The sequence below is a fragment of the Balaenoptera ricei genome, chromosome 1 (assembly GCF_028023285.1).
Source record: "Balaenoptera ricei isolate mBalRic1 chromosome 1, mBalRic1.hap2, whole genome shotgun sequence".
NCBI lineage: Eukaryota > Metazoa > Chordata > Mammalia > Artiodactyla > Balaenopteridae > Balaenoptera > Balaenoptera ricei.
Genome location: NC_082639.1, coordinates 74621992 through 74636794, shown reverse-complemented (window position 1 = coordinate 74636794; position 14803 = coordinate 74621992). Strand labels below are relative to the sequence as shown.

General features: G+C 41.8%; 1 protein-coding gene across 1 annotated transcript in view; it reads right to left on the bottom strand.

Annotated features, from left to right (window-relative positions):
- Positions 1-10954, bottom strand: part of DNAI3 (dynein axonemal intermediate chain 3) — an 81653-nt gene extending 70699 nt beyond the window's left edge. The window contains exon 1 of the mRNA XM_059899816.1: positions 10943-10954. Coding sequence (XP_059755799.1) covers positions 10943-10946 — 4 coding nt within the window. The 5' untranslated portion in view covers positions 10947-10954. The remainder of the gene's footprint in view (positions 1-10942) is intronic.
- Between the last annotated feature and the right edge of the window lie 3849 nt (positions 10955-14803).

The following is a 14803-nucleotide window of genomic DNA, read 5'->3' as shown; positions in this document are numbered from 1 at the left end:
GTACAGAAATGGCCTGAATCACAGTTGAAAATAGCAGTTCATATTTTTTTTTCAGTTATACATATACCTGTAACTGTTCTTTTTCAAATTATTTTCCCAGGATAGGTTTTAAAAGTGAAATTATTGGTTCAAAGATATTATCACCATTTTAGGCTCTATCAAACCTGTACTGCTCTCCTAAAACACCTCCTCCCTCACCCCTTCACCTGTTGCTCTCTCTCACCAGGTGACCCTGCTTCCTCTCACAGAGAAAATTCTGTGTCTGTACAGCAAAGAATCCTGTGATGTCCCGCAGCCCTGCCCACCAGCTCATCAGCACAGGCCGCGCCTTTCTGCCTTTCCCTCCAGTTCGAAGACCTGCCTGCCCCTCTCCACCCTTCTCAGCCCATCAACTCTTCCTCTCCCATCAACCTTTCCTACCTCTGTGCTGTTTGCCCTCAGCATGCTGATTTGCTCAATGGTCTCCCATTTTAAAGAAACCTTCCCTTGACCCTAGATAGGAACCTCTGCTCCCTAGGGCTCTTTTTCAGTCAAACTTGTCATTCAGTTCTTCATACTTTTTTTAAAAAGTAAATTTATTTTATTTTTGCCTGCGTTGGGTCTTCGTTGCTGCGTACAGGCTTTCTGTAGTTGCGGCGAGCGGGGGCTACTCTTCGTTGTGGTGCGTGGACTTCTCATTGTGGTGGCTTCTCTTGCTGCGGAGCATGGGCTCTAGGCGAGCGGGCTTCAGTAGTTGTGGTGCACGAGCTTAGTTGCTCCGCGGCACGTGGGATCATTCTGGACCAGGGCTCGAACCCGTGTCCCCTGCATTGTCAGGCGGATTCTTAACCACTGCGCCACCAGGGAAGCCCTAGTTCTTCACACTTTAAAGCTACTGACTTTCCAATTAGGCTGTATTAGTAAAGCTGGAACTGGGGAGGAAGGTGAGGTAGGGAATCCCTCTTCCCTCCTCTGGCTCCCCAGTCCCAGAATTGCCCTCAAAATAGGAGGGAGGGGAGGTTCAACAGGCTTCCACTCCTGTTCTTCCTGTCCCTTTGCCCCTCACCCCAGGTCAGTCCTGGGCAGCAGCAGCAAGCCCTGGGACAGCGGATGGAAGAAGACAAGGTATCGTTTTTGCCTCAATCTTCTCTCTCAATCCTACTTCTCACTTTTCTTATCCTTTTTATCACCATCAGCTTCTACCACCGCAGGTTCAGTTCTGCATTTATCCCCAGACTCCCTCCCCCAACTCTATGCTCCGGGGGCCCCAGAACCCACTCCCATCCTCTGCAGGCCCCCCACACCTGGATGTCCCAACATCCTCCCTCCCACTGCTCAACAGGTGCGTCATCGAGGGGAAAAGTGCATGCAGCCTCTCAAGTAGGAATTTTGAGCTTATTTTCCCACAGAAACATTGACCCCTCGCCCTGGAAGCTCTATGATACGATTATTCAGGTGATTATTAGTGACTCTATGCATAAACACTGATTATATATGGAAATATATTCCAAATTGCAATCAGTTGGCATAATAAACAAACATTTGGAATACAAGTGGTTCGTAAATTAGGGACAAATTGCCCATTTTTATCTCCCCTTAAAATACTAACCCTAACACCTGCATGTAGGGGATGCTCAAAGGCAACTGGTTTTTTTTTTGTTGTTTGTTTGTTTGCTTCAGATCATATTTATTGGGGGGTTAGGGGTGGGGATCTTGGGGTTAGAGGGCGGCAGCAAGTGTGGCTGGCAGGATGAGCCGCTCTCCACGCGCCTGCGGGAGCTGTCCGGGTGTCAGGGACGGGACGGTCCAGGGCCAGAGGGCACGCAGGATCCCGGGGTGCTTATGACAGTAAGCAGTGTTCTGGCGCCTGGGATGCGGGGGGGGGGGGGTCTCCAGAGCCTCACGCAGAGCAGGGCCCCCAGCACGCCCTCGGGGGGGACCTCAGGGCCCAGATCCTGGTTGGTGGTGAGGCGGAGGTGACACAGGGCAGCCACAGCCTCGGGGTCTGCCCCAAAACAACTGCTGACTTGATTCACATGCAAGTTATCCTTTAAAATCATACTGCCAGCCGTAATTTGTAGAGTGTCCGATGCATAAGAGCCCTTGGCGTTTTGTCTTGGAAAACCACTAGGTGGAACTGTGAGACCCACACGGAGCTGGAGCCGAAACGGAGGCGGCTGCCCTTCATAAACAGACGTGCTCACAGAGACCAGGAAGCTTCCTACCCGCCAAGGAACTGGAAGGACACTGACAAAGACGGTGTTCTATGTCACCCACTCCCGCTAAACATACTGCAAATCCTACTGGCTGGATATCTGTCATAAAAATAATCCTTTTACACTAATTGGGCTTTTTCAAGGCAACTTTAATAGAGGATCTAACATTCCTTTATCTAGAAGTTAGCAGTAGTAGTAGCCTGTTTCTGGCTGGGGTCGGGAATCAGTAATAACTGCAGGCAACTAGTAGACAATAGACTACACAGAACTCCTAGAGTCCAGTACCTCCGTGCCCTACCTGAACAATGGCCAAACTAAACAGAGCAAGGCCTGACGCTACTGGCCACCCCAAGGGTCTCTGGCTAAATTCAGTGTAAGAATTGTTGTCATTTAGGCTTTGAGGCCTGCACTGAAGACAGCACTGTAGGTATATAACAATGAGGCTCTGGTGATTAGCGATGAGATGGGCTCTGGGCTCAGTTGTGCCTCCAGCAGAGTGGTCCAGGAGGGTGAGAAAGATGTTGGAGCAGAGGAGAAGGGCTGCAGGGCCTCCTGCTTACAAAGGTCAGGAGTGCCTGCCATGAGGGCAAGACCCACTGGATAGGGGGCCAGGCCAGTGCAGTGAGTGAATAACCGCGTGAGTAAATAACAGCATGTTAATTATAGTAGCTTCTGTGAAGCACCTACTGCCAGACACTATTCTAAGCACATTACATGGATTATTAATTCATTTACTCTTCATAACAACATTCAGAGGCCGCTCCTATAATTGTCTCCATTTTTTAGCTGAGAAAACAGAGTCCAAGTAAGGTATCCAAGGTTGGGGGCTGGGAGTTAGAAATAGGGGAGCTAGGATCCAAACCAAGGTCCCTGCATTGTAACTAGCAGGCCATACTTTCTCTCAAAAGTGTGAACACAGCAGAGCACGGGAGATGGTCCTCCTCCTCCTTCACAGATAGTCAGGGAGGTAAGAGAGATACACTGTATAGGATGTAGTGAATGGCAGTTATTCACCTAGTAGCCTGGTAGAGCAGGAGCCAAAGACAGACTCAAGCTCCACACAACTAACTAGCTCGGAATCTTGCTGTGTGCCCAAGGAAGAGGCCGGTGCAATACAAATCATAGGTCACACATCAGTTGTCCTGCATATTGAAACAGAGTATGTAAATAAGCCCCATGCATTTCATCCATATCTTTTTTTTAGCATTTTGGTTGTTGTTTACTTAAAAAAAAACACAGTTTTATTGAGATATAATTGATAAATAATAAACTGTATATATTTAAAGTGTACAATTTGATAAACATATGCATTTACCCATGAAACCATCATCACAATGGAGATAAAGAACACATCCATAATCCCCAAAAGTTTCCTCCTGCCACTTCTCCCAGCACCTCTCCTCACTCCCAGGCAACCACTGCTCTGCTTTCTATTACTATAGATTAGTAGTTTGTTTTTTATAGAATAGTTATAAAACTCACCTCTCTGGGCGTCTGCTTCCTCATCTGAGGAATGAGGTAGTGATACCTACCTCATGAGCTTGTTGCAGAAGTTAAATTAGGCAGTCCATGCACATTTCCTTAAAAATTGCACAACATATACTTTTTGTTTGTTTGTCTTCTTTTGCTCAGCACAATTATTTTGAGACTCACTCATGTTGCTGCACGTAGCAGTAGCTCATTCCTTTATATTTCTGACTAGTACTTCATAAAAGAAAAATCAATTAGGCAAAGATTTCTTAAGAGTTACAGTTTGGGGTGTTGTATATTGGAAATCTTTGCTAATCCAAGGTCACAAAGATTTTTCTCCTATGTTTTCTTCTAGAAGTTTTATAATATTTGGTTTTATATTTAGGTCTATGATCCATTTTGAGACAATTTTTGTATACGATGTGCAATATGGACTGAGGTTCACTTTTTTGCATGTAAATATCCAACTGTTCCAGCATCATTTGTTGAAAAGACTATCTCTTCTCCACTGAACTGCCTTTGTACTTACTTTTGTTGAAAATCAATCGACCATATATATATGTGATTATAGTTTTGGACTCCTTATGCTCATTCACTGATCTATTTCTCTTTTTTTTTGGCCGCGCCGTGCAGCTTGTGGGATCTTAGTTCCCTGACCAGGGAATGAACAAGGGCCCTTGGCAGTGAAAGTGCAGAGTCCTAACCACTGGACCGCCAGGGAATTCCCTATTTCTCTATCTTTATAGTATTTTGTTTTTATAGTAACAACAGTAAAATGCAAACCTTCTTTGAGACAGTCCTCTGTAAGGAAATGTGCATGTACTACCTAATTTAACTTCTGCAACAAGCTCATGAGGTAGGTATCACTACCTCATTCTTCAGATGAGGAAGCAGAGGCCCAGAGAGGTGAAGCTGTTTGTGGCCACACAGTCATTAAGTGGCAGAATTATGATTCAAACCACATCTGTTTAATTCCAAAAACTGTGCTATTAATCACTTGTGGTAAACAGAATAATGTCCCCCCAGAGATATCCATGTCCTAATTTCTGAAACCTGTGAATATGTTGCCTTACATGCCAAAAGGGACTTGCAGGTGTGATTAAGTTCAGGATCTTGAGATGGAAAGATTACTGGGCTCCTGAGGTGGGTCCAATGTAATCACAAGGGTCCTTATAAGAGGAAGGCAGGAGGGTCAATGCAAAGGAAGGACATGTGAGAGGGAGGCAGAGGTCTACGCCAGAGAAAGATTAGAAGATGCTATGCTGCTGGCTTTGAAGACAGAGGAAGGGGCCAAGAGTCAATGAACACAGGGAGCCATTAGGTGAAAAAGGTAAAAAAACAGATTATCCCTTCAGAGCCTCCAGAAGGAACCAGCACTGCCAACACCTTGACTTTACCCCAGTGAAAGTAATTTCAGACTCCTGATTTCTAAAATTGTATGATAATAAATTTGTGGTAATTTGTTATAGCAGCAATAGACCATTAATACACACCACAGATACTCTCACCTGTATTAAAGTGTGACTTATAATTTGGGTAAATTATTTAACTTTTGGGAGTCACAGCACCTCCATCTTGTAATGGCCACAGTAATGTTACTTCCTAGAGCTAAAGGGATGAGAGGGGTAGGCCTGGCAGAAAGCTGTTGCTCCATAAATGTTAACTACATGTAAAAATCGTACCTCTTCTCTAGAACCCTCCAGACGTTGCCTTAATTAGCAGACAGCTTTTAGCTAGTCTATTGCTCCCTTGGTTCCTTGGTAGGAAAAGGAAACCTAGTCCCCTGCAGCATGACAGCCACGAGTCCTGAGTGACAGCTGACAATGTCAGGACCCCACAGCAAGGAAGTCAGAGGGTCCTGGTGTTGCCTGAGGGGAGTCTGAGGGTAGAGAGAGAGGCTGTAAAATAAGGGGATGCTAAGTCAAAACCTACCCTCAAGTCTCACTACAAAGTGCTGAGAGTTCTTTTTCTTTTTTTTTCTCCTTAAAGAAACATACTCATATCTATTTTTCAGTCCATTTACTTTCAGCTGAAACCTCTCCACCATGCCCCATTCTCAGGTCCATGGATTTGCTTACCAGTTAATTATTTAGTCAGGAAATATTTACTACGCAGCTACTACGTGAAAAGCATGGTGCTAGTGGCAGGGTATTCAATCTAGAGGGGGAGACGGACATTACATAGATAAATACACTCAGAAATACATAAGGACAAATGGTGACAAGTGCTATCTAGGAGAAAACAGGGTGAGAGATAGAACATAGAACTAAGGAGGGTGGTAGTGTTGGTTGTCTGTCTAAACAGGAAGAACAGGGAAAGCAATTTATTCAATCAATCAATCAACAAATATTTATTGAATGCTTATTCTGTATCAAGATAGGCATTGGGGTAGAGGGGTGAAAGAGTTTCTGTTCTCCTGAAGCTTGTGTGTGTGAAAGAAAGAGAGAGAGAAAGAGAGAGAGAGAGCGCACACAAGGGAGGGCCAGCATGGGTGGGTATGTATATAAATAGGTAGGTGTTATAAATGCATAAACAAATAAATATGCTTCATCCTCATTCATAAATTTTATATTTGCAAATTCACTTGCTAAAATGCATTTGTAATCCCAAGATCAATAATTGTGGCACTTTCACGTTCATTAGTGGGCATGCTTAAAGTGACAAAAAATGTGAATTGCCTGATGTGCACATTGCCAGGTAAGGTCAAACAAGATGACGCTCTACCATCTTCCATGTGCTCTCATACTGCAAACAGTGTCCTTCCACTGTCTATGTAGTACCACATTTTTCACATTTTTGTGCTTTGTATTGGTGATTTGCCTATTTAAAATGGTCCCCAAGCTTACTGGTAAAGTACTGTCTAGTGTTCCTAAGTGCAAGAAAGCTCTGATATGTTTTACAAGAAAACATGTGTATTAGATAAGCATCAGTCAGGCATGAATTATAGTGCTGTTGGCTATGAGTTCAATGTCAATGAATCAGCAATATATATTAAATAAGTCATCTTTAAAGAGAAACACACATAAAACAAGGTTATGTATTAATTGGTTAATGAAATGTTGTGACCAGAGGCTTGGAGGAACCTAATCCTGTATTTTCCCTAGGAGCAATGGTTCAGTATCTGCTAATTCAGCGTTTGCAGCAACTGTATAGAACTTCCATGAATAATGAGAATTGACTGTACTTTAACTTCAGAATTATGATAAGTGCTATAAAGGCAATAAAATAGGGTACTAGGTGAAAGAGAGGCCTTCAAGAAAGGCCTCTTGCAGAGATTAGATTGGAGTCTGGATCTGAATGATGAGAAGGAGGTAGTTGCATGGGAGGCTTATCCAGGCATTGGGAACAGCAAGAGCAAAGGTCCAGAGGCAGGAACAAATTCAGTATGTTTTGTGCTAAGTAAGGCTGATGAGCTGTAGATGGAGGTGAAGGACAGAGAGACAAGGTCAGAAAGGAAGGTGGAGCCAGGACCACTATAAGGACAAAGAAAAGCCATGGGAGAGTTTAAGCAGGAAAGAGCCAAGTCAGAAGGGTTTCTGTGTGCAGAATGCATTGAAGGAGGCTGAGTGGAAGCAGGGATACCAGTTAGGGGTTAAGGATCTAATCTAAATGAGGGATGTGGAGGTTAAGGTTGCAGATGTGGAGATTATGTGAATTGAATGGGTTTGAGATATGTTTTAGATGTGGAATTGACAGGACTTGGTATGGTTTAGATGCAAGTGAGGAGGTGTTGACGGGGAGAAAGGAGTCAAAGATAACTCCCAAGATTCTGGGTGGTGCATTCATTAATTCAGTAAACATTTGTTGGGCAGCACACCCGGCTCCAATGCCATTCACTGTGAGCTAACATCCTCCCACCACCTCCCTGCCTTCACACTCCACACCTGCAACCCCTTTGCTCCCTTGGCCTGGCCACCATCATCTCTTTCCTAGATCGTTGCAGTAGCTTCCTAACTAGTCTCTGCCTCTGTCTTTGCCCCTGCAATTCCCAAAAGAGTAGCCAGGGTGGCCCTTTAAAAACATAAGTCAGTTGTTTTTGGATGGAATGTCCTATAAATATCAATTAAGTCCATCTTGTTTAATGTATCATGTAAAGCTTGTGTTTCCTTATTTATTTTCCTTTTGGATGATCTGTCCATTGGTGAAAGTGGGGTGTTAAAGTCCCCTACTATGATTGTGTTACTGTCGATTTCCCCTTTTACAGCTGTTAGTATTTGCCTTATGTATTGAGGTGCTCCTATGTTGGGTGCATAAATATTTACAATTGTTATATCTTCTTCTTGGATTGATCCCTTGATCATTATCTAGTGTCCTTCTTTGTCTCTAGCAATAGTCTTTGTTTTAAAGTCTATTTTGTCTGACATGAGAATTGCTACTCCAGCTTTCTTTTGATTTCCATTTGCATGGAGTATCTTTTTCCATCCCCTCAGTTTCAGTCTGTGTGTGTCCCTAGGTCTGAAGTGGGTCTCTTGTAGACAGCATATATATGGGTCTTGTTTATGTATCCATTCAGCCAGTCTACGTCTTTTGGTTGGAGCGTTTAATCCATTTACATTTAAGGTAATTATCGATATGTATGTTTCTATTACCATTTTCTTAGTTGTTTTGGGTTTGTTATTGTAGGTCTTTTCCTTCTCTTTTGTTTCTTGCCTAGAGAAGTTCCTTTAGCATTTGTTGTAAAGCTGGTTTGGTGGTGCTGAATTCTCTTAGCTTTTGCTTGTCTGTAAAGGTTTTAATTTCTCTGTCAAATCTGAATGAGATCCTTGAAAGAAATTAAAGACGATACAAATAGATGGAGAGATATACCATGTTCTTGGATTGGAAGAATCAACATTGTGCAAATGACTATACTACCCAAAGCAATCTACAGATTCAATGCAATCCCTTTCAAACTACCACTGGCATTTTTCACAGAACTAGAACAAAAAAATTCACAGTTTGTATGGAAACACAAAGGATCCCGAATAGCCAAAGCAAACTTGAGAAAGAAAAACGGAGCTGGAGGAATCAGGCTCCCTGACTTCGGACTATACTACAAAGCTACAGCAATCAAGACAGTATGGTACTGGCACAGAAACAAATATAGATCAATGGAACAGGATAGAAAGCCCAGAGATAAACCCATGCATTTATGGTCACCTTATCTTTGATAAAGGAGGCAGGAATATATACAGTGGAGAAAAGACAGCCTCTTCAATAAGTGGTGCTGGGAAAACTGGACAGCTACATGTAAAAGAATGAAATTAGAACACTCCCTAACACCATACACAAAAATAAACTCAAAATGGATTAAAGACCTAAATGTAAAGCCAGACACTATAAAACTCTTAGAGGAAAACACAGGCAGAACACTTTATGACATAAATCACAGCAAGATCCTTTTTGACCCACCTCCTAGAGAAATGGAAATAAAAACAAAAATAAACAAATGGGACCTAATGAAACTTAAAAGCTTTTTCACAGCAAAGGAAACCATAAATAAGACGAAAAGACAGCCCTCAGAATGGGAGAAAATATTTGCAAATGAAGCAACTGACAAAGTATTAATCTCCAAAATTTACAGGCAGCTCATGCAGCTCATGCAACATCAAAAAAACAAACAACCCAATCCAAAAATGGGCAGAAGACCTAAGTAGACATTTCTCCAAAGAAGATATACAGATTGCCAACAAACAGGTGAAAGCATGCTCAACATCACTGATCATTAGAGAAATGCAAATCAAAACTGCAATGAGGTATCACCTCACACCAATCAGAATGGCCATCATCAAAAAATCCAGAAACAATAAACACTGGAGAGGGTGTGGAGGAAAGAGAACCCTCTTGCACTGTTGGTGGGAATGTAAATTGATACAGCCACTATGGAGAACAGTATGGAGGTTCCTTAAAAAACTAAAAATAGAACTACCATACGACCCAGCAATCCCACTACTGGGCATATACCCTGAGAAAACCATAATTCAAAAAGATTCATGTACCACAATATTCATTGCAGCTCTATTTGCAATAGCCAGGACATGGAAGTAACCTAAGTGTCCATTGACAGATGAATGGATAAAGAAGATGTGGCACATATATATAATGAAATATTACTCAGCCATAAAAAGAAACGAAATTGAGTTATTTTTAGTGAGGTGGATGGACCTAGAGTCAGTCATACAGAGTTAAGTAAGTCAGAAAGAGAAAAACAAATACTATATGCTAACACATATATATGGAATCTAAAAAAAAAAAGGTCATGAAGAACCTAGGGGCAAGACAGGAATAAAGACACAGGCCTACTAGAGAATGGACTTGAGGATACGGGGAGGGGGAAGGGTACGCTGGGACAAAGTGAGAGAGTGGCATAGACATATATACACTACCAAACGTAAAATAGATAGCTAGTGGGAAGCAGCCGCATAGCACAGGGAGTTCAGCTCGGTGCTTTGTGACCACCTAGAGGGGTGGGATAGGGAGGGTGGGAGGGAGGGAGACGCAAGAGGGAGGGGATATGGGGATATATGTATATGTATAACTGATTCACTTTGTTATAAAGCAGAAACTAACACACCATTGTAAAGCAATTATACTCCAAGAAAGATGTTAAGAAAAAAAAAAAAAAGTCAGATCATGTTACCTCTCTGCTTAAATACCGCCAACAGCTCCCCATCCTAAAAGCCAAAATCTTTACAATGACCAGCAAGGCTTTTAGAGATTCCTCCTCCCCACCTTCACTGTTTCCCCTCTGTTTCTAAACATGAAGTGCATCATCTAATGCAACTCTGAGAAAACGTTTCAACAACAACAACAAAAATAGAAGTTGTTGGAATAAGATTATTTAGCCTCTAAAAGTAGGAACCATATTAGTTCGGTTGTTTAAGTTCTAGTTTATTTGCTTAAAAATCAGCCTCTTTCCTTGAAATAGCGGAACCCCACCGTAGCGTACAGATAAATATTGCCCATGATCAGAGTTTGAAAAATACTATTATAATAAAAGTAATGACTTGCAGACAACACACTTTACAGTTATAAAAGGTCTCTCAATAATCATACAGTGTTGGATTTTTAAGGGACTTCTTGGTCCAAGTCTATTTCTCAGTTTGAAATTCTCTCTTCCACTCTTACTTTTTATTTTTTCTTTAAAAATTTTATTTTATATTCCAAATGACATGATGTAACTTTAGTCCATGCACATTTTGATCAATCATTTCAATCTGTAATATTCTCACTTGCTTATTGCATGTTAAATTGTTGTAGAACTGGGGACGTAAATTTTAAATTGTATTTCCACTTACCCATGCTCTCCATATTCACAGGTTCTGCTTCTTCACTAACTAGAATATAATAAAATGATGTCAAATTTACATTTTTGAGTCAAATATGTATCTTAGTTTACTACTATCTTCTACCAAGGCTTAAAACACAAAACATAAGGCAAATACACAGTGAGGACTTAAGCTATTTTATGAATAATTAAATAGAAACTGAATAATTGTCTTTCTTACAGAATTATTTCATAGTGATATATTTGCTATGACATTTATTATATGACATTTAATTGATATTGTAATGAAATGAATAAAAATAATAATAAATCCCCGTGTTTTGAATTCCACTTGTGTTTGACTTTATGACAGCAAAAACATTTATTTGAGACATAAAACCGTGATCGTTTTGGCTGCTAATATATGTACGAATACTAAATCCATAAAAGTCTCATTAATGAAAAAACAATCCTACCAGGTAATGTTATTTTAGTTTTGCCACGTTTTGAGCTCTTTTGTTTTTGACGTTTTGGAGCCATGGCGCTAACTTAGGCTGCATAAAGAGAGAAAATCATTAGTAAATTCTGGTTTACAGTTTCAAATAGTAAGCATTATCATTTAGTAAACATAAGAATATGTTTTCTAAGTTTTGCCCTCAGCTAAATCAACATGTATCTTCACAGAATGGGTGTTCTGTGACCACCGGTTTATTGCAACAACAGTCTTCCTAATGAGATCTTGCCATTCCAGCAGAGCCATTCAACTGAAGCACAAGGAGGTGACCTGCCAACACTTCAAGGTTTCCGCCACAGGCCCTGCCATGGAACCACAAGAGAGGACACTGGATCCCTTGCCTCCTGCTCCTGTTTCCATTCCAGGGAGCTGTTTTGCGCTGCCCTGTGCCCAGCTCCCTGGCAGGTGCCCCAGCTAAAAACACAGGCTTAAAGTCCATGGGCAGACACAGACTCACAATGTGCACATATACATAATTTTTAAATAACATAATTTAAATAGTACTTTTGTCCTAGCATATGTACATGTAACCACTGTGTCCTTATTTGCACTGTCAGAGAATACCTCCAAAGGTTTGCTATGGAATTACTCATCAATTCTGACAGGACATAGTATGGCCAAGATCACTGCTGTGACACTAAATCCTTGTCATCTCCTCAATGATCAGCTGTGTCCCATCTTGTTAAATGATTAGGAGTGTGATTTCAGGAGTCTGACCAGCAGGGTTTAAAAACAGACTCTACTCTTTTTCAATATACTTTTTTTTTTATTGGGGTATGGTTGTTTTACAATGTTGTGTTAGTTTCTGCTGTACAATGAAGTGAATCAACTATATGTATACATATATCCCCTCCCTCTTGGACCTCCCTACTACCCCCCACCCCCCAACCCACCCATCTAGATCACCACAGGGCACCAAGCTGACCTCCCTGTGCTATACAGCAGGTTCCCACTAGCTATGTATTTTACACATGGTAGTATATATATGTCAATCCTAATCTCCCAATTCATCCCACTCCCCCTCCCTCCTCTGTGTCCACACATTCATTTTCTATGTCTGCATCTCTGTTCCTGCTCTGCAAATTGGTTCATCTGTATCATTTTTCTAGATTTCACATATATGCGTTAATATATGTTTTCTCTTTCTGACTTACTTCACTATGTATAACAGGCTCTAGGTCCATCCACATCTCTACAAATGACCCAATTTCGTTTCTTTTTATGGCTGAGTAATATTCCATTGTATATATGTGCCACATCTTCTTTATCCATTCATCTGTCGATGGACATTTAGGTTGCTTCCATGTCCTGGCTACTGTAAATAGTACTGCAATGAACACTGGGGTACATGTGTCTTTTTGAATTATGGTTTTCTCAGGGTATATGCCCAGAAATGGGATTGCTTGGTCATATGGTAGTTCTATTTTTAGTTTTTTAAGGAACCTCCGTACTGTTCTCCACAGTGGCTGTATCAATTTACATTCCCACCAACAGTGCAAGAGGGTTCCCTTTCTCCACACCCTCTCCAACATTTATTGTTTGTAGATTTTTTGATATTGGCCATTTTGACCCGTGTAAGGTGATACCTCATTGTAGTTTTGACTTGCATTTCTCTAATAATTAGTGATGCTGAGCATCTTTTCATGTGTCTCTTGGTCATCTGTATGCCTTCTTTTTTTTTTTTTTTTTAAGAAATTCACGTTCTTTTATTTATTTATTTATTTATTTATTTATTTATTTATTTATTTATGACTGTGTTGAGTCTTCGTTTCTGTGCGAGGGCTTTCTCTAGTTGCGGCAAGTGGGGACCACTCTTCATTGCGGTGCGCGGGCCTCTCACCATTGCGGCCTCTCTTGATGCGGAGCACAGGCTCCAGACGCGCAGGCTCAGTAATTGTGGCTCACGGGCCCAGTTGCTCCGCGGCATGTGGGATCTTCCCAGACCAGGGCTCGAACCCGTGTCCCCTGCATTGGCAGGCAGATTCTCAACCACTGCGCCACCAGGGAAGCCCATCTGTATGCCTTCTTTGGAGAAGCGTTTATTTAGGTCTTCTGCCCTTTTTTTTTTTTATAGAATTGCCATTACATGATGCTATCTTTTATTTTTAATTTAATTTAATTTAATTTAATTTATTTTTGTCTATGTTGGGTCTTCGTTTCTGTGCGAGGGTTTTCTCTAGTTGCGGCAAGCGGGGGCCACTCTTCATCGCGGTGCGTGGGCCTTACACTATCGCGGCCTCTCTTGTTGCGGAGAACAGGCTCCAGACACGCAGGCTCGGTAATTGTGGCTCACGGGCCCAGTTGCTCTGTGGCATGTGGGATCTTCCCAGACCAGGGCTCGAACCCGTGTCCCCTGCATTAGCAGGCAGATTCTCAACCACTGCACCACCAGGGAAGCCCCTTCTGCCCATTTTTTGATTGGGTTGTTTTTTTTTTTTTTTTTTTTAATTTTATTTATTTATTTATTTATTTATTTATGGTTGTGTTGGGTCTTCATTTCTGTGCGAGGACTTTCTCTAGTTGTGGCAAGTGGGGGCCTCTTCACTATCGCGGCCTCTCTTGTTGCGGAGCACAGGCTCCAGACGCGCAGGCTCAGTAGTTGTGGCTCACGGGCCCAGTTGCTCCGCGGCATGTGGGATCTTCCCAGACCAGGGCTCGAACCCGTGTCCCCTGCATTGGCAGGCAGATTCTCAACCACTGCGCCACCAGGGAAGCCCTGACTGGGTTGTTTTTTTGATATTGAGCTGCATGAGCTAAAAACAGACTCTACTTTTTACCAGCTTAGTGACCCTAGGCAAATTATGTACCTTCTAAGCCTCAGTGTATTCATCTGTCTAATGGGGATAATAATAAAACCTACCTCACAGGGTAGGGTGTTAGGAATTAATGAGAAAAAGTTGCATCATCATCAACTCAGTCATCTGAGACTGGTTTGCCTCATTTTAATAAGCCAACCCCAGGTGGAATATTATTTCATAGCCCACAGTCAAAATATCACATGTATTGCTTTATACCTAGTCCCTTGATTACTAAATCTTGACTAAAGTGTGGGTGTGTGTGTCTGTGTGTTTGTGTATATACACTGTTCCCTTCAGATTTTTCACATGTATTTTTTCAAATGGCAATAATGATTTTAGTAATAATATTCTCATGTTTATTGCATACTGCTATGTGCCTGGCACAGCTCTAACTACTTTACCTGCATTTTTTATTTAATTTTAACCACTCTTTTAGATAGGCATTTTATTAATACTATGATATTCATGCTCATTTTATGATGTGAAAACAGAGGCCCCAAGAGGTCAGGTAATTTGCCTGAGGGGATGTGTAAACAGCGGATGGTGGAGTCAGGGGTGACCCCAAGCAATCTGGCTCCAG